The sequence below is a fragment of the Notolepis coatsorum genome (genome assembly GCF_963971535.1).
Source record: "Notolepis coatsorum genome assembly, chromosome: 5".
Classification (NCBI taxonomy): domain Eukaryota; kingdom Metazoa; phylum Chordata; class Actinopteri; order Aulopiformes; family Paralepididae; genus Notolepis; species Notolepis coatsorum.
Window position 1 is genome coordinate 182,278,895 of NC_140169.1, and position 25,152 is coordinate 182,304,046.

Below are 25,152 nucleotides of genomic sequence, written 5' to 3' on the forward strand. Positions count from 1 at the left end.
GATTCTGTCAACACAAACAAAACTAATTAAGTTTGCAACCATAGACAACCATACAGACATGCACTTTTTTTTTTTTTTTATGTATTCTAGCTGTCGCCTCGATGGTGTTTATAGTTTCCTTTACATTCATGATGACTCAAGAACAGCTTTATTTCTTATTATAGGGCAGGCTATTCAACGCAACAAGCGCGGTGCTCCAGCCTCTAGTCTAGCCAACAGTTCAGCCCACCTTAACAGACGCTCTCTGACTGTACATATAGGATTTCCTGAAAACGCCCCATGCCAGAAACGATAGGCCCACTTTACCTGCTGCGAAACCAGTCCCGAAAAAAAGGATCACTTTTCATTCAGTAATAACAAGTGACCCTGAATAGCGCTGTATTGTTTATTTTGGTTGACGGGACACAAGGTGACTTCAAAGGGAACAGATCGACGTGGAGGGGAATAACTCTGCAGAGAGACCATCTACCCAGTTCTGTTGAACAAGAAAACTTTCCAAAACGTCCACGAGCAGCACTTGTGGTTCAAAACCACACATCGATCACAAGGTCGATTGTGACCGCTTGGGATCTGTCAATGCGCGCAGCGGATCTATATTATAGCGCACTGAGCCCCACTTTCTAGTGATTTGATGGAAGAAGGGTCTGTAGCAAGGAGTGGATGTTACTTTTTTGTCATTGAACAACAATAGCTTAAGTGTCACCATGTTGGGTAACGCAGGGATTTATGCTGGCAAGAAGAGGAGGAAGCCTGTTCAGAAACCGTAAGTGCCCCATATTATTGATTCGGACTTTGTCAACTTGTTGTCTGTGTGTGTGTGTGTGTGTGTGAGAGAGAGAGAGAGAGAGAGAGAGAGAGAGAGAGAGAGAGAGAGAGAGAGAGAGAGAGAGAGAGAGAGAGAGAGAGAGAGAGAGAGACGTGCCTTATCCCATACGTGTTTAGTTTTAGACTGTCTAGGCATATATATCCCACTTTTGTGATCTAGATTGGAATGTATTAGTTATTCCTGTGCTATAACTATTTTAAGATGATTATATTATGAATGTTGAAAGATTTGGGCAAAACGACCCATTTAAAAAGTGTACACTAAACGTCGCCAACATATTCCAATAGCACTGTATTATTATTATTATTATTATTATTATTATTATTATTATTATTATTATTATTATTATTATTATTATTATTATTATTATTAGCATAATCATCATCACACCCCGATATGAAATGACGGGCCTTTTGTATGTATATATAGGCCTAATTCATATGTTGACCGTTTTATTATTTTATTTATTTATTTATTTATTTATTTATTTATTTATTTATTTATTTATTTATTTATTTATTTATTTATTTATTTATTTATTTATTTATTTATTTATTTATTTATTTATTTATTTATTTATTTATTTATTTATTTATGTGTATAAAAGTTGCCTGCAGACAGTCCAACTTTTATACAAAAAAAACGGCCAACATATAAATTACATACAAAGGCATGAAGCCCTGCAGACAGTCCAACTTGTATACCCCAGAAATAAATAAATAAAATAATAAAACGGTCAACATATGAATTAGACCTATACATACAAAAGGCATGAAGCCTGCAGACAGTCCAACTTTTATATACAGAAAAAAAAAAAAAAAAAAAAAAAAAACGGTCAACATATAAATGACTGTATAGCCATTATGACATATAAATGACTGTATAGGCCTACATACAAAGGCAGCATGAAGCCTGCAGACAGTCCAACTTGTATACCCCAGAAATAAATAAATAAAATAATAAAACGGCCAACATATGAATTAGACCTACATACAAAGGCATGAACCCTGCAGACAGTCCAACTTTTATATACAGACAAATTAAAAAATTTAAATAAAACGGTCAACATATAAATTACTGTATACAGGGGACCCTGATGGAAACAAGACAAACGTCTTTCTCAGGTCTGCATCCCCTTAACAATTGTATGTATTGAGCCGTACTGTATTGTACCCATTCTGCAATCTGTTAAATAAAGTTTTCATTCATTCATTCATTCATTCATTCATTCATTCACAGGCCTACATACAAAGGCATGAAGCCCTGCAGACAGTCCAACTTGTATACCCCAGAAATAAATAAATAAAATAATAAAACGGCCAACATATGAATGAGACCTACACAAAGGCGTGAAGCCTTGCAGACAGTCCAATTTTTATATACACAGAAATAAATAAAGCAAATCGTGGGGGTCTCTCTGCTAGTCGTGGGGTTTATATAAAGCTTGCTTGCTGTCTCCTTTGTTCGAGTCGAGAGCGCCTCCGTTTGCGCCGTCTGAGCAGAGCAGCAGCGCTCGTTGCGCCTCTCGGGTTTGTCTCGGGTTACCTTAAGAGCCTCTCTCCGTGTACAGTTCGGGTCTGGCAGGGAAACAGTACTCTTGCATTAATCACAATCAAGTTTGAGAGTCGGCTGCGCTCTCACGCGATGCTTCCAAGAGGGCGGGGGGGAGCGGGGGCTCGCTGGCCTGAAGTATGTTATTGTAATCTGATACGGTCTCTCTGCTCATTATGGGAACACTTCTGGGGCCCTCTTTGCTATTTTTTTCCCCTTTCTTCCACAGTCTAGCCTAATATTCTTTGACACGCACAGGCACAGGGGCGATCGCAAAGACATTATATAGGACAAAACTTTTGATTTTTTTTTTAATGACACATTTTACTTTATAGTTTTAATAAAAAGGTGGAGAAAACGCTTGCGAATCTCGCACACATTTTTTATTTCTTTTTGCTCCTATACATGTTGGTGCGCGTGCGTGCCCGTGCGCGCTTACGTGAGCGTAGCGTATGCGCGTGTGTCTGAGTTGTGTGTGTCTTTGAGATGTGTGTGTGTGCGCGCGCGCACGGGGGCGAGCGCGTGTGAACCCGTTCATATTGTATATATATGCTCTATGTCAAATATCTGCCCATTTGTATAGATATAGGTATACTTGTGTGATCTGGCACACACTCTTAAATAGACTGCTCCCAGTATAAAAGCCCAAAATAAAATGGTGGCCTGTGTACAGACGTCTCTATGTTTATGAAGATGTGGGATTGTGCAGTTCGGGCTGAGCTTTCCTGGACAGCCATCTGGGCTTGGCTGCACAAAGGCACCATTGAGACTGACTGTAAAAGGCTGTGGTCACTACATACATAGTGACTACATTCCTAGGGAGTTCTGTCTTACCCCCTGGTCCCCCTGTAAGCCTATAGGCTACACAGCTTTATTTATTTATTATTATGGCAACCTATTATCATTTTATATAGGTCTATAGCCTATACAGTTCTCTTTTGCCTGATCGTATGCCACTGTAATGTTCTGCTCATCAGATATTCGACATCCACCTTTACATTATACAGTATAGAGTTACAAAACATGTTTATTCATTATTTTAATGAAAATAAAGAGACTGCTAAGAACCTCTTTGTGGTCTGTTACGATCATTTACTTGTGATTTTATTACTGCACCTTAAGTTTGAGTCCCAAATCTCGTTGTATGCAAAAATAATGATTAATGACAATAAAGTACAATCTACAATAAATCATCAAGTTAGTTTCCCCTTCAGACGTGGTACTGAATCTATGATTGTTCGATGACTAATAACAACAAGGCCTGTAAATGTGCACAGGCCTTACTGTACCTGCATGGGGTATATACAGTTACTGTGGTGGGTATCTGTCCCATGCTTTTCTACATCTTCTTGTGATTACTGGGAGGGTACAGTCTGTGTGAAAATATGGCTTATTTATTTCCTAAGGCTCATTACAGCCTCTGCGGGGAAGGAACTTGTGGTAAGGTGTGTGTGTGTGTGTGTGTGTGTGTGTGTGTGTGTGTGTGTGTGTGTGTGTAATGTGTATGTGTGTGTGTGTGTGTGTGTGTGTGTGCGTGTGTGTGTGCGTGAGCATACGTGCTTGTGTGTGTGTGTGTGCGTGCATGCTTGTGTGTGTGTGTTAAATATTGATGAGAGAGAAACAACAGTAAGTGAACTGTCAGTTACAGTATTTCTTCAAGTATTGCAAAGCTCTATAATATGTTTTTCTGTCAAACATTATTTTTGGCTAACAGCAATGTAAAGCGATTAGTGGCTCTCTCTCTCACACTCACTTTCTCTCTCTTTCTCATTGCACGCACGCATGTGCACGCACACACGCACGCACGCACGCACGCACGCACGCACGCACGCACGCACACACACACACACACACACACACACACACACACACACACACACACACACACACACACACACACACACACACACACACACACACTCACACACACACAGACTTGTTGCTGATAGAGGCAGGGCAGAAAGCCAAAACAAACTTGCTGCACAATAACAAAGTAGCCCATTGTTCTTTGGTTGTCTCATCTACAGAGGGGGGCTTCACATGGACATTAACTATATGCAATTTGCCATTGTTACTTTAAGCTCAAGTTCTGCTTCAGCTACAGTCCCAAATGTCTGTATGTGAGTGGACTGAAAGTAGGGCTGGGCGATATGGCCTAAATATGATATCACGATATTTTCTGACCTTTCGGCGATACACGATACGCATCACAATGTTTTTCTTTTTTTCCCCAAACAATTCATTATGAGGCTTACCAAGACAGTATTTGAGTTTGCAAGCTAACATTAAAGACAAAATAAAATACCCATGCATTTAGCATTTTTATATTATATATTAGATTTAGATTATTGGATTATTAGATTATATATTGCATATATTTAGCAATGAGATATTATATGATTTAGATATGAAATATGATGAATTGAAAATGGGGGACCCTGATGTAAACAAGACGAAAGTCTTTCTCTGGTCTGCATCCTCCAGTCCAGTGATTCCCAACCTGGGGTCCGCGGACCCCTGGGGGTCCGCCAGGGGGCGCAGGGGGTCCGCCAGACCACAGATGATTTGAGTTTTTTTTTTTTTTTTTTATCATCAGAAGCATGAATAGTCTCTCCACTACAATAAAAAATAAAGATAAATAAATAAACATCTAGACATGATTTTTGAACGTTAACAGTAGGCTACCGGGTAGCCGCTAAAACGCGAATCAGTTGACTGTATCACTTTCTGTAGCTAGCCTAGCACGCTAGTTAACTTTCTCGGCTCGTCTGCAGTCAGCCGCCAGAGGCGAAAATGTGTGACAAACGAAAAGGAGATGACGGCAGCTCATCTGCAAAAAAAGTTAGGACCTACAGCAATCGCGAAAATTACATCACCATGGGCTTCACTGAGGGACCAGACAAACGACCGGAGTGTGTGATTTGTGGAGAAAAGTTGGCAAACTCGAGCCTGAAGCCCAGCAAGCTGAAGAGACATCAGGCGTCTAAGCACCCAGAAACCGTTGGGAAGGATCCAGACTTTTTTCGGAGGAAAGAACAGTCTCTCAAGGCGAACAAGCCTGTTGATGTTAGAGTAGCGTGGAGCAGGGGTGGCAGTGATTTACAGAAGGCTACCGAAGCCTCCTTTGAGTGTTCGCTTTTAATTGCAAAAGCAAAGAAACCGCACAATATTGGCAAACCAGCCTGCATCAAAATGGTTTAGAAACTGTGCGGCCCACAGGTGGCGGATAAACTAAAATCAGTACCACTCTCGAACAATGTAGTGAAAGACCGAATTGATAAGATGTCAAGTGATTGCGAGCAGCAGCTGTCAGAAAAGCTTAGAAAGGGTCCATTTGCCATACAACTTGATGAAACTACAACTGTCGCAGACAAGGCTGTGCTCATCGTTTATGTGCAATATATTGAAAATGAGGATCTGAACCAGGACATTCTCATGTCAGTCAACCTTACTACCACCACTCGAGGTGAGGATATTTTTACTGCAGTGGATTCTTACTTCATTCAACATAAATGCAAACCGTTCACCATTAGGGCCTGATTTGAGAGGATGAATACAGGATTTGAATATTGGCCAAAATTTTGAAATACATATGGTGCAAGATTAGATTTGTTGATTGAAGGCACAAGTCAAAGAAGCATAGTGGGTCTAATTATGATGCATATGCCTGTGTATAAGCAGTTTGTTATTAAAATGACAAAAAAAGGTATTAAACCCAGCTAGGACAGATTCTCTCTGCTACTGATTGGAATTTCCTGTCTCATATTTAGTTTAATTTGTTGCATTGATTTGTTCCATAAATGCAAACCGTTCACCATTAGGGACTGATTTGAGAGGATGAATACAGGATTTGAATATTGGCCAAACATTTTGAAATGCATATGGTGCAAGATGAGATTTGTTGATTGAAGGCACAAGTTAAAGAAGCATAGTGGGTCTAATTGTGATGCATATGCCTGTGTATAAGCAGTTTGTTATTAAAATGACAAAAAAAAGGTATTAAACCCAGCTAGGACAGATTCTCTCTGCTACTGATTGGAATTTCCTGTCTCATATTTAGTTTAATTTGTTGCATTGATTTGTTCCATAAATGCAAACCGTTCACCATTAGGGCCTGATTTGAGAGGATGAATACAGCATTTGAATATTGGCCAAACATTTTGAAATGCATATGGTGCAAGATGAGATTTGTTGATTGAAGGCACAAGTCAAAGAAGCATAGTGGGTCTAATTGTGATGCATATGCCTGTGTATAAGCAGTTTGTTATTAAAATGAAAAAAAAAAAAAAGTATTTTATGGTATCTTATTAGGAGGGGGTCCGCGAATTTCATCAGAGATGTTTGGGGGTCCCTGGGGGGGAAAAGGTTGGGAACCACTGCTCCAGTCCACTGTTGACTGTTGTTGTATTGAGCTGGGCCCCGTTCCCCGTACCTGGATAACTGAGTTAGCCGGATAACTTTCGGTCAAGTCTGACTTAAGCCGGACCTTCCTGTTCCCCGAAGCTGGATTGTCTAAATCACCATGACAACAGATCAAAAAGTTTGAGCCTGGTCGAGAGCAGGGTTTAAGTTCAAGTTAGCCGGATGAACCATCGCCACGCCCAAATGACAGCCCGTTTCCTGAAATTATTCCCACAGTCTATGATCTGCATTATACCATTCTGAATTACGTTTTTGTGCTCCATTCTTCCAGAGAGGCTTTTGAAATGTAAAATAGACCCAAAATGCTGATACTAAATTCACTTTGTCCTAAATAATGCACGTTATATACCGTGGCGCTCGCTCGGTGCGATGTACACATTATGTGGTTATTTTAACAACGCGCAGCATTGCAAATGTGAATCCCGCGGGGACATCCTTAATGATTGAAACCTATCGCTCGTTTGGCTCTGATTCCTTTCATATTCTCCGCTGTGGATGAGGAGCGAGGAAGGACAGGAGCGCCTGGATTTTGTTTCATTCAAGCATAAAATTGAAGTGCCTATGCGTGGATTGTGGATTTTGTGTGATATTATAACTGGGATTAAGATGTCTGATGAGATGCGCTGTTTGACGGATTTGAGAAATTGAATGAGCCGTTGACGTCACATTAATGAATGAGAATAAAGAGATGAAACTTCATTCAAAATAAAGAATATTCTAAACACGGGTCTCTCGTTCATTAATGTATAAACAATGAATTTATCCCATCTGGCACAGTGGCGCAGCGGTAGTGCTCAATCCTGGCAACCCGGCGACCGGTGTTCGAAACCCTGTGTTTCCAATATAATTTTTTGGAATATAATATTAATGATTATATACGCAGAAGTAGCCTAGTTTTAAGTTAAAATATTATAAATCTACATGCATTGAGGATGTCATTCTTTATATAGCTCTCAACGTGCACCAAATTGAATTATTCCTACATTGCAAAGAGAAGGAAAAGACTAGGTTTCGAACCCCGGTCGTCTGCGTGAAAGTCAAAAGAAGAACCCGTTACACCACAGTGGAGATAAGTAAAAGATCGACCATACATCAATCAATGGGTAAGAGAGCCGTATCGTTATTCTGTATAACAGTTTAACTAATTATTTTCGCTAGCAAGATCTCATTTGATTATTCAATCCAGCAGGCAAGTTTAAAGGAATATAATCTGATTGATTGAGGTAATGAGGGACTTAAAATTAGCCTATATATAACGCATTTAACTTGTCGGCGAGGCGATTGAGCCGTACTGCAATATGTTAATAAAGTTTTAAATCAATTAATCAATCAATGCCGCTAGAGAATCAGGATCTCTGCTATCAATACGTGCTGGCTTTTCAACTGGAGCGGCCGCGCGCACTTATCCTGGGTCTCAAGTCTGGTTTGAGTTAACGAGACTGAATCCACCTTCGAGGAACAGGAAAATCCCGGCTTCAAACATCGGGTTAACTGAATCTGGATAATGTGACTCTTGATCGACTTAGTTGAACCAGGTACGGGGAATAGGGCCCTGTACTGTATTGTACCCATGCTGCAATCTGTTAATAACGTTTTCATTCATTCAGACGGCAAACAGAATCATTTTGATTGACAGTCGCGTCTGCCAATTACGTCACACCGCTTCCACCCACCCTGCTGTTCTTAGCACCAATCGGCAAGCGCGTATTCATTTTTTACTTCCGCCATTGGAGAGCTCAATGACAACAACAATGGCAGCGGTAGCTCGCCGCGGCCGACGTTTAGCTTTTAGGTCCGCAGAATGACTAAACGACTGGAGGCATAATGATTTTACTGCAACGGATGTTATAATAAAAGCCTTTCCATACATCTGTCTGATTGAAAACTTTATTAACAGACCGCAGAATTGGCACAACTGAGTCAGCACGGGCTGAGATATGAACGACTAATGCTTGCTATATCTAGGTCGACCTCGGACGTTGCTATGTAAATACGCTGATGTTATTGAAAGTGTAACTATATAACGTTAATGCCACAAAACGAATGCCTTTGTTATCATAAGTAGTAACATTTGATGCAGTAGTGTGTGTGTGGGGCGGCGCTGTTCAAAAGTGTCAACGCGTGGACCAGATTGACGCAACACAAGCCTCTTGGGCAAAACATCACGATATCCACGATACGTTTAAAAAGTGTATCGTTAATGAACTGTACCCGATATTTATATAATATCGTCATATCGCCCAGCCCTAACTGAAAGCCATGTACAGCATAATAACACTTACTGATAACAACAACACTATTGACTTAAATTATAGGCTAGTTTTAGCAGGGCTATGTTTGCTCGTATACAAATAAGTGCAGTTGCTATGACAACTTTGATATAAAATGTCCCTCGTTCAGCAAGACGGCTTGTTACGCTGGAAAGATTCCGCAGATCAACTGATCAACATTACTATCGCTCGCTACCTCCCTCAGGACGTCGTTTAAAAAAAAAAGTCTCTCTGGACCTACCACGAAAAAAATTTAAGGAATTTGGAATGGACACATGTTTTCATTCCCTAGTTGATTGACTGCGCTCCTCATACAAGGGTTAACGCTAGGGTTGGTTGGGTACCGAACTCTGTACTTTTTTTTAAGTGTACCGACTGAATTACATCGGTACTACCGATTCACCATAGATCAATCGGTACCAAATTTCTGTACCTTTACATGTGTAACGGATGGTATCGTGAAGCGCAGTCACGAAGGGCAGGGGTGAGTAGCGGTGCTATGGGTTAAACTCACTCTCATCCTCAAAAGACACGTCGTAGACACGTTACAAAGCAGTGAGTTCACTTCTTGGTATATGTTGCCCGCGGTGTGGGAGACCCGGGTTCGAAACTCCCTCGGGCATTGAAGTTTGAGGTGACGATGTCACAACCGTTACACATGTTTAGTTATAAGAGTGTAATATACTAGACAAGAGGGAGCCTTTTCCACAAATATATATATACAGTATTACTGTCCCATCTCTTGGGTCTTTGGAAAGACCAGACAAGGTCAGAGGAGTTTACTGAGGATGGATACTGTTGATATTTAAAACATTCAAAAACATAATACATGATCACGCAATTTATTTTGTGTGGTGTGTTACAACAATTAATAACAAAAAAATTCTGAATAAATAACAATGTTGAAATTGAGAAGTCTGGATGTTTTCTTTTCTTTTTTTACAACTGAAATAAAATTCTTTGTAATTACAGAGAGAGTTAAGTACAGAAAAAAGGTACCGTCGGGTACGGAATTCCATCAACTGGTACTGGTACCAGTACAGTATCGGTTCAAATGCGAACGGTACCCAACCCTAGTTAACACTAGAAAACAGGTCACCTAAATGGAGGTTTTTAAATGTATTTGGTTTGTTTATGTTTTTAATATTTGTAAATATTGGAGGATAAACTGATATTCTCCTTATCCGCCCACTTTAACCATTGTTATTGCTTCTTTATTTCCGGTCGGCAACTTCATAGCAGAGACGCTAGAGACACTTCTCTATTGGTGTGGATATTCACAAACCCAATGAATACCAGTAACACGTCACACAAGCGTACACACAAAAGCACCATAGTGACTCTATAGTTTAGTTTATAGTTTTAGTTTATAGCTTATTTATACAGTTACGCATAGCATAGTTTACATAGAATATACGTTGTGTATTATGTTTAGTTTTATAGTTTAGTTTATAGTTTTAATTAATAGTTCATCGTTTATTTATAGCTTATTTCATTTATAGTTATAGTTTATATTCATAGTTTATATTTATAGTTATAGCTTATAGTTGTAGTTTGTATAGATAGAATATAAGTTGTCGTGTACTATGTTTACAAATTTACTACTGCTCATAACAAAGATATTGGTAAAGAAAAAGAACGCCTGGCATCATTCATTCGAAAACAGATGCTGAAGACTAATGTCCCTTCCTGGACACCGTGTCTCGCACACATGGCAAGTGGAAGTAGAAAATGGACAAACTGGCATCGTCCTTGTTGCCTAGAAACACAAGGCTGATGTCCTCATTTATGATTCACGGAGAAAAAAAATCGAAATGGCTTTTTATTTTTTAAATATTTTATTATACCCCACATTGATATCGTTAAAAGAAATCCTGGGTTGGGGTTTGGAGGAGAGAAACCTCCACAGGAGACTCTGAAAAAAGGACTGCTCTGACCGGGAGGAAGTGCTGAAGGTAAATCCATTGCCAGCCGTGAATCAGAGAGCTCAGGTGGAAGGAATGAGGTTCACCTCAGGACACAGAGAAGGAAGGAAACACGGAGAGCGGATATTGTGAAATAAAAGCATCTCTTGTTACAGCCTATTCCTCGGCTCGGTGTGTCTGTGATCATGTACTACATATTTTGGAGTTGTCCAAGGTCTGATTCTCTCTCACTATCTCTCACTATCTCTCACTATCTCTCTCTCTCTCTCTCTCTCTCTCTCTCTCTCTCTCTCTCTCTCTCTCTCCCCGTCTTTCTATTTTTGTCCCTTTCACCTGCTCTTCCTTCCTTTCTCTCACTTGTGCTCTCTCTCTCCCTCTCTCTCTCTCTCTCTCTCTCTCTCTCTCTCTCTCTCTCTCTCTCTCTCTCTCCTCTCTCTCTCTCTCTCTCTCTCTCTCTCTCTCTCTCCTCTCTCTCTCCTCTCTCTCTCTCTCTCTCTCTCTCTCTCTCTCTCTCTCTCTCTCTCTCTCTCTCTCTCTCTCTCTCTCTCTCTCTCTCTCCGTCTCTTTCTATTTTTGTCCCTTTCACCTGCTCTTCCTTCCTTTCTCTCACTTGTGCTCTCTCTCTCTCTCTCTCTCTCTCTCTCTCTCTCTCTCTCTCTCTCTCTCTCTCTCTCTCTCTCTCTCTCTCTTTCTCTTCTCTCTCGTCTAAAGGGCTTTTAAAACCGCACCTCTTTCTTTAGGTAGGCCACAGTACGTTTGTGAATAGATCATCTTGTCCGTATCGTACATGCATAGCATTTTAGTGTTTTTTGACCAGTAAGGCATCCTTCCACATTCTTATAGTAAAAAGCAGCTGTTGCGCCACCACCTCCACCACCACCACTCTACTTTTAGTAGATAAAAGCATGCCAGTGTCATTACAGCGCAGTGAACGCACCCTGCTGCAACATGAGGACGAGCTCTGGGTTCAAACCCGATATCTTTGATTTTCTAAATAGGCCACTCCAGAAAGCGATAGGGCAATGAGGTAAAGCCTCTCTCTCTCTCTCTCTCTCTCTCTCTCTCTCTCTCTCTCTCTCTCTCACTCTCTCATCTCTCTCTCTCCTCTCTCTCTCTCCAACAATGAGTGCCTGATGTCTGCGGCGAGGCCCCATGATGCATTGCAAGTCAAAAATGGGTCTGATACTGACTTTTGTCTCCCTTGGCATTTTTCGAAAGTGAGGTCACTCTTTCTCTCTCCATTTCTGGGAAGGTACCGCTCGGGTCTAAAGGCCCACAATTGAGTTACGGCTGTGTTCCCAGCAGACCATTCAACGGGGAGGAGAGAGGAAGAGAAAAAGAAATGTGCCTATCATCATCCACAGTTTCTGTAATGAGAAAGTGACTGACTTTGACTTCTTTAAGGGGGAGAGAGGTGGGGTTTTACAGTTTGAAAGAGAGGAAATTCCACCGCTGGAATTAAGTGCTCTGATGATATTTGACCTTCAGAAATTGTTGACACTGTGTCCTGATTTCCAAATAGGTTCCATTCCCTGCTTATTTTTCTCCGTCTTCGTTTCGTCGTCTTCTTCTTCTTCGTCTTTTTTCTTTTCTTTTCTTAAAAAAAATAAGCTATGTCAAGTATAGGAATACGTAATGTATTTTTTCCTCTGGTTTAGGTTGGATGATCAAAGACAAGGATATTCTCTTGAGAGTGTTAAGAGGCAAGCAAAAGAAAATGTGGTCGAACTAATACTTGGGTCAGTTGTTCCAATGGGGACTGCATTAAAGGGATAGTTTGGATTTATTTACATTAAGTGGCATGAAATATGTATTCAATGCATTAGCCATTAGCTCACTCACCAAGTCCCATGGTGGGAGTTCTGGCCCGGGCAGCTTAAGACAAGCAGCAGACGGGGTCTGGAGGGAGAAAGTGTGAATTCACACCACGACACGCAGACATATACGTTTTAACCATCCACAACAGAAGACACTGGGGCCTCCTGCATCTCCTGTGCTTGATGCTTCTCTCAGACCAACGTGACGTCTTGGAACAAGCCCCAGTGTGACGCAGTTAATACACACTGGGGCTCGTTCCAAGACATCATGTCAGTCTGAAGCATAGGAAACATGCAAGGCCCCGCTGTTCTCTGCTGTGGATGGTTAAAACTTTTATCTGCATGTCGAGCAGCAATTCTTGGTAGCTGACGTTAAACTCACATTGTTGGCAGCCGATGTTAGCTCTAACGGTAGCTAACAGCAAGAGAGGATGTGTTAAACACTTTGCATGGCGGGGCACTGTATTAGGAGGACTGAGTGACATCATTAATGTCGACGGTAATGATAGGGGCGACAGCGGCTCAGGAGGTAGAGTGGTCGTCTGGTAATCGGAAGGTTCCCGGCTCGATTCCGGCTCCTCCCCGGGCAATGTGACGAAGTGTCCTTGGGCAAGACCCTTAAAACCCTAACCTCTCCCGATTGTGCAGGTTGGCACCTTGAACGGTCGCCTCCGCCGTTGGTGTGTGAATGTGTGAGTGAATGGGTGTGAGGAACAAAAATTGTAAAGCGCTTTGGATAAAAGCACTATATAAATGCACAATTTACCACTGACCATTTATTACCTAGTACAAATACACCAGTGGTTCTGTTATCAGCTGGGCTAGGTGAGGCGTAAGTTGTGGTTTATAAGCGCTATATAAATGCAGTCCGTTTACCGTATTAATGGGGGCAGCCATACTTAACCCTTTCACTACCACACACACTACCAAAGGGTTAACCCTTGTGTTCTGAAGGTCCAGATTAACACTGAAAGTCTGCGTTTATTATTTTGTATAACTTATATATTGTTTATATATATAAGATATATATCTTCACGTCATCTGTTTACGTGCCAGTACTTATCATTCGCCTTTTGTACATGTCCCATTCTTAACGCCGTAGGCGCCAGCGCGCGCGCCCCTCTAGACATGTCCAGACATGCCCGGACAAACCCAGAGAGAGCGCATTGATCTGTATGGGTGAACAGGCTCAGTCCACAGGAAAACTAACAGAGTGAGAGAGAAGTAACGTTTGGCGCAGTTGTAAACAGGACGGCCAGGCAACGTATCGTTATAGAGAGCCGCACGGCTAATTAGATACAACCATAATATTGTCGAGCCATTATTGGCACAGTATAGTGACTTGTGTGAGCGAAGTAACGTTTAGAGACTTATAGTTGAACCCAGCGACGTTCTGGATCTAACTATTTATTGAAGACTTCTTGCGGGTTAGCTTTAAGTACAAACGGAGCTAACTAGCTATCAACCATGCCAACGGGCTTTTGGACTAATAGCTATTAATCCTGCCATCGGGCGCTAGGAATACAAGGACCGGTCCGTACGAGACCCTTTCCTCCCCAGCGACGACAGGATTATCCCACCAGTCTGCAGTTTCTCTGGAGTCGGAGCTCCAGAGAGAAGTACCGTCTCCATCTACCATCTTGCTTTTCCCTGTTCTGCGTGCTTCGTCTCAATCCACTCCATTCAGAGCTCCACCGGTCGGGTACCCGTAGCATAGGAACTATCGTTACCGCGGACATTGTGGCATTGATATTATAGTAGTAACTGGAGACCTGTGTTTATATTCAATGTATGTTTTTCTATTAATATTAAAGTGATTGTTTAACTCGGTTTCACTGTCCCCTCGCAGTTAATGGAGTGTCCGCCATTTTGTGCAACTATACTGTCTGGCTTATTAATATCTTTAGTAGTGGTCTAATCTAAACATTTAAATACAGTCAGGGTTGTGTAGCCCCTTAGCTACACCTTGCACTGCGACAATACAGACGGTTAACCCTTTCACTGCCACACGACAAAGGGTTAACGCTTTCACAGCCACACTACAGAAAGTTAACCCTTTCACTACCACACTAGTACGTAGTACAGACGGTTAACCGTGAAAGGTTAAAACCGTTCTGTGGTGTGGTAGTGAAAGGGTTAATACAGTCCTCTCTATCGTGGCAAAGGTTTGTTAAACACAGCTGCCACCTATATCCCCCACCTCCTGAACCTGAACCCCGTCCCCTGAGCGTGTCAAAAGCCCTGAGTCCAAGAGGTGGAATGCCACCGTGGCCTCTCTACCCAGCAGGTGTACAGTATGAGATTTGATCAGGCTGGGGGTTGGTGTCATTCCCACCTCTCGTTCCCCGCAGGCCCGGGGTTGGACTTGGGTTTCACCATGTGTGTCTGATTCGCAATTAATGACACATGTCTCTCCACCGAGGCTCGTAAAAAAGCTTGACTTTGGCCTTCAACAGGGGTGGTCTCTCTCTCTCTCAGCTGACTTCATCACACACACACACGCACGCGCACACGCACTCACACACACACACACACACACACACACACACACACACACACACACACACACACACACACACACACACACACACACACACACACACACACACACACACACACACACACACACACACACACACACACACACACACACACACACACACACACACACACACACACACACACCCTGATGCCCCTAAAGTGAAATACCACAGTGAACAAATAAAGCTTCTTTTGACACATAAAAGATTTTGGCACCATTTATAAGTAGCGTGTTATTAAGTGGGTCACGGTTGTTGTACTGTGTGTATTTTAAAGACTTTTGCTATGATTCTTCGTGTACGTCCAGTACTGTACTGCTATACCGAGGTGGAGTCTTTCAGAATCTTCAATCGTTCAAGTTGAACCTGATTTTCTTTTTTTATGAATGGAGATCATAGTTTTCTTGTGAATTATCACGTGTAAGTTGTAACTTATCAAGGAGCCCACATATTGTCCTCAGGCACGACATGGAGTTTTGAAGCTCTAGTAAAAAGGTATTCCTACAATCTCCTGCGGTGTCATGTTACAGTACAGTACAGCGCACGCGCGCTATAACAGCTGCAGTACAGGCCAGCGCTTTCTATGCTCAGCTCTTTGAAGCAGGCCATAGCTTTAGCCCCTGGCGCTTTTCAACTGTCTCGTCTGACTTGTATATCTCAGTAGGCTAATGATGCATGATGACTCAACGCAGGCCGCGGCGTCTGTTTATTAGTCACATTAGTCGTCTTCCCTGTGTGGGGTTTGAAGCGGGGGCGCGCCGTGATTTTAATCTCAGTACTATACCGTTCATGTTTTATTAGTGTGTGTGTCCTGAAGCACAGCACAGCGGGGCGCCATGCGCTGGCAAGGCTGGTTCCCCAGGCCTTGACCTGAGTCAGTCTTGGTTCATAAGATTTAAAGAGGTGCCTCTCTGAGGTCCACTCATTCTTAGCATCAGGGAAACATCTCAGCTGTTACCTGGAGGGGTTGGGTACCGTTCACATTTGAACGGTACCCAACGGTAACTCTCTCTGTAATAACAAAAAATAAAAGAAAATAAAGAAAATCCAAACTTTTCTCAATTTCAACATTGTTATTTATTTAGAACATTTTGTTATTAATTGTTGTACTGTAACACACCACTCGAAATAAATCGCATAATCATGTGTTGTGTTTTTAAACGTTTAAAATATCAACATTATCTGTCCATCCTCTGTAAATACTATCAAACTCCTCTGACTTCGTCTGGTCTTTCCAAAGACCCAAGAGATGGGACTGTAATATATAGGCTTACATTTGTGGAAAATGCTCCTTCTTGTTAGTATTAGTAGTGTACTGATGTAATTCAGTCAGTACCCTTAGTACAGAGTTCGGTACCCAACCCTAGTTACCTGCTACCTACACTAGTGTTGCAGGGGACTACACGCTTATGAAACTATAGCACATAATATATATTTGGCCCATTTAGTTCAATGTAGGTTCCCTTAATTGCACGCTCTTGAGATTGTAGGATACCACATGCAATATTTTTATTTCCTGTTGGTTTCTGATGTAAATACTAGCTACAGTATGTGACCTTGAATAACCTCCCACCCTCATAAAAGGCTAGGCAGGGTGGTCTAGAGGTAAAGAGGCTGACCATTAACTGAAAGGTCGCTGGTTCAATCCCCGGCACCGTTAGGAGCTTGTATTCCAGCTATTGTGACTGAAAGGTGACTGGTATTACAGTACATCTACGGTACAAGTGTCCTTGAGCAAGGCACTGAACACCCAAACTGCTCCAGGGGCACTGGACTGTAGATGACCCTGCGCTCTGACCTCACATGGACACGTGTGGGGGTCTGTGTGTATGTGTAACTAGGAAGGATATGCAAAAAGATATACATTGTACATGTACATTGAAAATAAAGTAATTTTCTTCTTCATCGTAGCCTACCTTCATGACCTTTCATTTGCTCTCAACACTTTGAAGATCTGACCAGTGTCCTTTCCCTTCTTCAGTAAGAAGCTTCCTGGCTCCGATGGAGTTATTAAGTCCAACCCCTCCAAGCGCCACCGGGATCGTCTCAACGGGGAGCTGGAGCGGCTCACAGACCTCCTGCCATTCCCAGAGGAGGTGCGGTCCCGTCTGGACAAACTGTCCGTGCTCCGGCTCAGCGTGGGTTACCTGAAGGTCAAGAGCTTCTTTAAAGGTGAGCTTCAGATCAAAGACCAGTCCAGGGGGTTTATCCTGCAGCATCGTCAATAGTCAGCATAATCTCAGCAAGTTATGAGGTTATTATGTTATACGTGTTACCACGTTGCAATGTGGCTAATCGCTTTACTGTATTGTACTACTTGCAGTAGTGAGTGAAGTTAAATTGATTGGGGGAGCTGGAGACATTAAAGGAGCTGTGTTATTATCATGTCTTCAGACTGACATGTTATGTATGTACTAAATGCGATCATGGCATAGAAGAGATTAAAGATCTAGAGAGTGTATTTTCTATCTACACAACAGTACACGCGATGCGGTCTCACAGCTGTATATATTAGCCTACGTCCACACCGCCGGTTAGATTGGCTCTGGCTCTGCGTGGTGGCGGCAGCAGCAGCACATCATCCTAGAGATTCTAATGCTAGGAAACGAGGCTCGTCGCTGAATCTCTAGGATGCCGCGCCGACGCCGTTGCCACCGCTTTTTCACTCTTGCGCCGCTCAAATGCGTTAACGTGGGGGCGGCGGCGGAATGAAAAGCAACTCGTTCCCGCGGCATTGTGGACCTATAGGCCTGGCCTGGTCTGTTTAGGTGGCGGTAAACATGTGGGAACAGTTAAAGAAGACCGCCTGACTTCAATGGCGTGGAACAGGACGCATCGTAAGTGCTCACCCATCCCATCTCGGTGCCGTGGCTCTACCTTAGCGGGAACAGATCATCAAAAGAGGCTTTTTGTTGTGGCGTGGATCTGGTAAAAAACAAAGTCTGTGGCACATTTGACCCCGATTCTGGTGATCCTAAACAAGAACATGTGTAACCACTTCTGAAAGTGCTATCATGCATTTCCTTGTTTTGTGGCTATTTTTAAAGTATTGTTGAACCACTCCATCCCCCTGTGGGCTGGCAGAGCCGCACGGACATCAAGATGCCGCATCTGAAAAGTCCCAAAAAATTTGCCCAGCCGCCGTGCCCTATCTCTCTCTCTGTTTGTTTAACCTGCTTCACTGAAATGTTCTGAGCCTCTGGGGCCTTTTCCCCCATACAGAGCAAACCACAAAAACCTGGTGGATAGATCACACAGTCCACCACGCAGTCCACTTGCTACCTTAAAACGAGAATAGCTAGGATTGTTGCTTTATCGTGCCGTAGATTTTAACGTTGGGACTCTTTTCCTCGAAAATGATCAAACAAGAATGGATCAAGGCTTGGTTAAAAAGAGTCATGTTGGCCTCAAGCTAGATGAATAAGCTAGATAGAGTTACAAAACTAAACGTCTTGTGTCTGGGAAAATATTAAAATATGCCTCGGTTTAGAGCCAATACTGGTAACTGTTAGGGGGGGGGGGCTTGGAACAGATACCAGGATGTTCATGACGATTCTTTCAGTAGATCCGAGGAACAAGGCTAATCGGGAATGCAAGGCATGCTTGAATCTGATTTGAGGAATGAGCTAAAGTTTCTCCACCCACTCCATTTTCACAACCCACAATAGCGGATATACTATACTAATATATCATATACTATTGTGTAGCCTGCCCTGCACAATATAACTAGATTATTTAACAAATCAGACCAAAAGAAAAAAATTGCTACCCATTTGTTTAACGTTTGGACCACGGATCGGGCCTCTTTAAGCGTACCGTAGGGACCATTTTGATCATTAGGCCAAATGTTAGATTCTAAATTACACAGAAGAAAAGTTGATGAGTTGTGTGTGAGTCATTCATGTGAAATCTGTCCACCGCCCACAACCTATCTGTGAGGTAAACAGACACTGTAGCCTAAATGTTGGCAGACAAGCAGCTGAGTAAGTTCCCTCTGCGCCTCTGGCTTTGGCGGCAATCTCTTTTGAGGTTATGTGTGTCTTTCCTGTTTCCTTTGTATGAAATAATTGTCGTTTGACGGCTGGACAGTGTATACAGCGTTTTAGCCGTAAAAGAACAAATTGCGCTAAATCAAACGTGCAAGGGCGGACTAAAAGATGTAAAGGTGTTGAAAGGGGGCAGGGCGCCGTTGAACACACATACACACACACAGACACACATTTACGAGCTGTTAGAACTGGTTTATTTAAAACCTCTTGCACACACACACACACACACACACACACACACACACACACACACACACACACACACACACACACACACACACACACACACACACACACACACACACACACACACACACACACACACACACACACACACACACACACACACTCTTGTTACGGAAAGTCCCATGACTGTGCGGCACAGACTTTGAGAATGAAGATCGTGTCACTGACTTTTGAATGAGGAAACGCAGCTTGTCTCCAGTCAGACGCGGTGACATTCCTAGACAGAGAAAGAGAGTGAGAGAGAGAGCGAGAGATAGAGAGAGTCCTTCTGCCTCCTCCCCAGAACACCTTTCACCTATTTCATCAATATAATTTACCACACAGGAGCGATAAGCGACAGTACTGACATAACACAGACCACACACACCTTCCAGACCATGTTCCTACATCACCTTTGTACTCCACATCTATACTATGACCTGGTGATTGATTCACACCTGTGATAAACAACGGTTAATTTGTCATTCAAATCCTTGAGACAAAGAACCATACAAGTACACAAAGGCGCCAACGTACAGTCTTTCACATAATTAGGTTGGAAAACGTTGTTCAAACTTAAAGGAACACGCCAACATTTTGGAAAATTAGCTTATATCGTCTTCTCCAGAGAGAGACAATAAGATACAGTAGATAGATACCAGTTTCCTCTCTGTGTGCGTTCAGTAGAAAGCTATCTGGCTGCACGGTAGCGCTAGCTTAGCACAATGAATGGAAGCGGACAGTGCCATTTAGCCTTCGGGAGAGTTGTTAGTTGGACAATGCCTAGGCTAACCCGGCACTGTCCACTTCCATTCATTGTGCTAAGCTAGGCTAATGTGCAGCCAGATAGCTTTCTACTGAACGCACAGAGAGGAAACTGGTATCTATCTTTTTGGCTCTCTCTGGAGAAGACGGTGAGCTAATTTCCCAAAATGTTGGCGTGTTCTTTTAAAGCGGATTTACACAGCGCTTCGTCTTTGTATTGATAGATGGAAGGATGGGATGATGAAGCTATGTCAGAGAGAGAGAGAGAGAGAGAGAGAAAGAGAGAGAGAGAGAGAGAGAGAGAGAGAGAGAGAGAGAGAGAGAGAGAGAGAGAGAGAGAGAGAGAGAGAGAGAGAGAGAGAGAGAGAGGTGTGTGTGTTGTGCTCCCCCGGGCGTCTGCGAGACGGCTCTGAATCACAAAGATAATACTGGTAGCTGGTAAACTGGCCTGCCAGGCACGAAGTTTCTCCCCCCACAGATTGTTTGATCCCTCATCCCTTCTTCCAGTTCCTCCTTCGTGGTTGAAGTGAAAGCCAATGATTCTCACTGACATGATGTACCCGGTACTTTTGATTTGATCTCTAGCAGCAGCACCCCTCCAACAAGTGTGTTGTACCTAGAAGCTGTTGCATTTTGATCAGTCTCAGCTTGTCTTGAGCTTCAAGGTTAACGAGGTACCTTTGAATAGAGCATAGACTGTTTGTATTAGTCAGCAGCTAAACGTCGGTATATTTGATTGTGGCTGGTAAGTTTGTCTACTGTGAAGACCGCACACTTCTCTCCTCCAGTAACGGATTTTTTTCACCTTGACCCTCCCTGAGTAAATGGGGGGAAATTGCATGCACCCTCCCTCTACCACACATTACGATGTTTTGTTATGTTCCCAGTGTTTCCACCAAAGTTAGCGCTGGAGAATAAAATAAAAGTCAATGATGGACTTTTCCAACCATTACATTTGCTCCTGGGGCCATTTGACATCAACAATTTAGCTATAGGCCTACGTCAAAGTGAGTGCACAGCTGCACAGTGTCGGCTATAAAAAACCCACAACGCAGGCATTCAAGAGAAAGCTATCAACTTGGGTATATAAATCAGTATGAATATTACCAGTATAAAAATAGGCTATCAAACACAGAGGAGGGACGCAGCACAGCAGAAGTGAAGTGGAAATGTTCACTCCCTAATTAATTTATGATCATTGTTGTCATATTATCTCAATAAGTAAAAAAAAATATTCCATCTGGCTTTCGATCAAATCATTCCACGACTACTGCTTTGACAAAACTTACAAAAGATATTTTCTGCATCAAATAATAACGGGTGCAATTTTCATTGATATGACTATATATCTGGTCGACCATTAGCTTATTTTAGATCAAATGTATTCTGTTGATGTGTCACATAGTGCTTTACTTATAAATTCCTATCTTCATAACAGATAACAATGTGTTGTCATACAAAGAAGGACATCTGATACATTAGTACAATAACGAGATGTGCCTCAAGGCTCAACTCTTGGTCCACTTATTTTTTCCATTTTATTAATGACCTCCCCTCGGTTTTGTTATGAATGTTGTATTCAGCTTTATAAGTATGATACGGTAATATACACATCTAAAAGTATTGTATTACATATTGAATCAGCTTTGCAGCCTCATTTTAATACCCTACAATACTGGCTCGCAGCTAATAAATTACTATTCAATACAACTAAATCTCACACTATGATCTTTGGTACTCGCCAAAGCATTAAATCTAAATCTAAAATGTATTCATGTGTTATTGCTTGTCTTGATGGTACACCACTGCAGAGAGTTGAGCACACCAGATACCTGGGCCTATGGCTTGACTCTGAACTCTCTTAAATGCCATATTAATTATATTGTTAAGAAGATTAACCTCAGTATTATTGGGGTGCTTTACCGATCTAGAAACTGCTTTCCATTTACTCTTAGACGGAAGCTTGTGTTACAACTCATTTTTACCAATATTGGAATATGCTGATGTTGTATTATATCCGACTGCATCCAAAACTCAACTTCTTCATCTCAATATGGTGATTAATAATAAACTATCCAGATTTGTTTGTGGCTGTCTGTTCATAACTCATCATTGCACAATGTATGAAACTCTCAAGTGGTCCTCTTCATCATAAGAAAACAGCGACATTGGCCGCCGTTTATTTTAAAATTTATACATTTCAATTACCCTCACTATGGTTAATGGTACTTTTCTCCTCTAATTATCAATTGGGACACTCTATACAGTAGGGCTGCAACTAATGACTAATTTGGTAGTCGACTAATCTGCCGATTATTTTTTCGATTAGTCGACTAATCGAAAACCAATGTAAACAACAACAACAACAACAAAAAAAAAAAAAAAAAAAGGATGTTTTTTTTTTTTTTTTTTTTTTTAAATTACCTATCTTTGTGAAAGTGGCTTCTCAGCTCTGGTCCAGCTGAAGACAGAGCAGAGGAACAGATTGGACATTGAGCATGACCTCAGAGTTGCTTGTCTACCATCACCCCAGACTTTGAGACTCTTGTCAGGACCAAACAACAACATCATAACATGATGATCCCATAGCAAATTAAAATAATGACTCATGAAACATTTGAATTTGGATCTTTAAGCCACTTTAAATGAAAATGTATTTGAAGAACAATACAGCAATCATTCATAACAAGATAAATAAATTAAATAATACAAATTAAAGTGGAAGTGTACTTTAAATAACTTTTGTTTGCTGTGTGTGAGAGGAGTCCGTGTGTGTGTATGTGTGTGTGTCTTACTCTGATCGCTGTGTGAGTGAGAGGAGTGTGTGTACTGTGTAATTTGTGTGTGTGTCTTACTCTGATCGCTGTGTGAGTGAGAGGTGTGTACTGTGTAATTTGTGTATGTGTGTGTGTCTTACTCTGATCGCTGTGTGTGAGTGAGAGGAGTGTGAATGTGTGTGTGTCTTACTCTGATCGCTGTGTGTGAGAGAGAGGAGTGTGAATGTGTGTGTGTCTTACTCTGATCGCTGTGTGTGAGTGAGAGGAGTGTGTATGTGTGTGTGTCTTACTCTGATCGCTGTGTGTGAGTGAGAGGAGTGTGTATGTGTGTGTCTTACTCTGATCGCTGTGTGTGAGTGAGAGGAGTGCGTGTGTAATGTATTGTGTGTCTAGTCTGATCATCATCTCCTGCAGGGGAACAATGTTTGCAATGTCCAAAATTTGCTATGGGATCATCATGTTATGATGTTGTCTGGAACCCTGAGAAGCCACTCTCACAAAGATAGGTAGTGCAAAAAAAAAAAAAAAAAAAATTAAAATTTTTTTTTTATTTTTTTTTGACTAATCGACGCAACAATTTCTCGTCGACGGTTTTTTATAATCGACGTCGTCGATTATGTCGACTAATCGTTGCAGCCCTACTATACAGCAATGGTTCTGTTCCTGGGCCCCGTTCCCCGTACCTGGATAACTGAGTTAGCCGGATAACTTTCGGTTAAGTCTGACTTAAGCCGGACTTTCCGGTTCCCCGTACCTGGATTGTCCAAATCACCATGACAACAGATCCAAAAGTTTGAGCCTGGTCGAAAGCAGGGTTTAAGTTCAAGTTAGCCGGATCAACCATCGCCACGCCCCCGCAAAGAAGTGACAGCCCGTTTCCTGAAATTATTCCCACAGTCTACGATCTGCATTATACCATTCTGAATTACGTTTTTGTGCTCCATTCTTCCAGAGGGGGCTTTTGAAATGTAAAATAGACCCAAAATGCTGATACTAAATTCACTTTGTCCTAAATAATGCACGTTATATATACCGTGGCGCTCGCTCGGTGCGATGTACACATTATGTGGTTATTCTAACAACGCGCAGCATTGCAAATGTGAATCCCGCGGGGATATTTTTAATGATTGAAACCTATCGCTCGTTTGGCTCTGATTCCTTTCATATTATCCGCTGTGGATGTTTAATGGAGCGCCTGGATTGTGTTTCATTCAAGCATAAAATTGAAGTGTCTATGCGTGGATTGTGGATCTTGTCTCGTTCATTAATGTATAAACAATGATTTTATCCCATCTGGCACAGTGGCTCAGCGGTAGTGCTCAATCCTGGCAACCCAGCGACCGGTGTTCGAAACCCTGTGTTTCCAATATAATTTTTTTGAATATAATATTAATGATTATACGCCAAAGTAGCCTAGTTTCAAGTTAAAATATTATAAATCTACATGCATTGAGGATGTCATTCTTTATATAGCTCTCAACGTGCACCAAATTGAATTATTCCTACATCGCAAAAAGAAGGGGAAGACCAGGTTTCGAACCCCGGTCGTCTGCGTGAAAGTCAAAAGAAGAACCCGTTACACCACAGTGGAGATAAGTAAAAGATCGACTATACATCAATCAATGGGAAGAGATCCGTATCGTTATTTTGTATAACAGTTTAACTAATTATTTTCGCTAGCAAGATCTCATTTGATTATTCAATCCAGCAGGCAAGTTCAAAGAAATATAATCTGATTGATTGAGGTAATGAGGGACTTAAAATTAGCCTATAGATAACGCATTTAACTCGTCGGCGAGGCGATTGAGCCGTACTGCAATATGTTACTAAAGTTTTAAATCAATTAATCAATCAATGCCGCTAGAGAATCAGGATCTCTGCTCTCGACACTTGCTGCCTTCTCGGCTGAGGCGGGCACGCGCACTTATCCCGGGTCTCAAGTCTGGCTTGAGTTAACGAGACTGAATCCACCTTCGAGGAACAGG

At 42.0% G+C, this 25,152-nt stretch overlaps 1 protein-coding gene across 1 annotated transcript in view; it reads left to right on the top strand.

Moving 5' to 3' along the window:
* Positions 1-296: 296 nt before the first annotated feature.
* The window catches only part of LOC311229275 (aryl hydrocarbon receptor-like), a 114,593-nt gene continuing 89,737 nt past the window's right edge, over positions 297-25,152 (top strand). The window contains exons 1-2 of the mRNA XM_084315343.1: positions 297-763; positions 17,333-17,523. Coding sequence (XP_084171469.1) covers positions 705-763; positions 17,333-17,523 — 250 coding nt within the window. The 5' untranslated portion in view covers positions 297-704. The remainder of the gene's footprint in view (positions 764-17,332; positions 17,524-25,152) is intronic.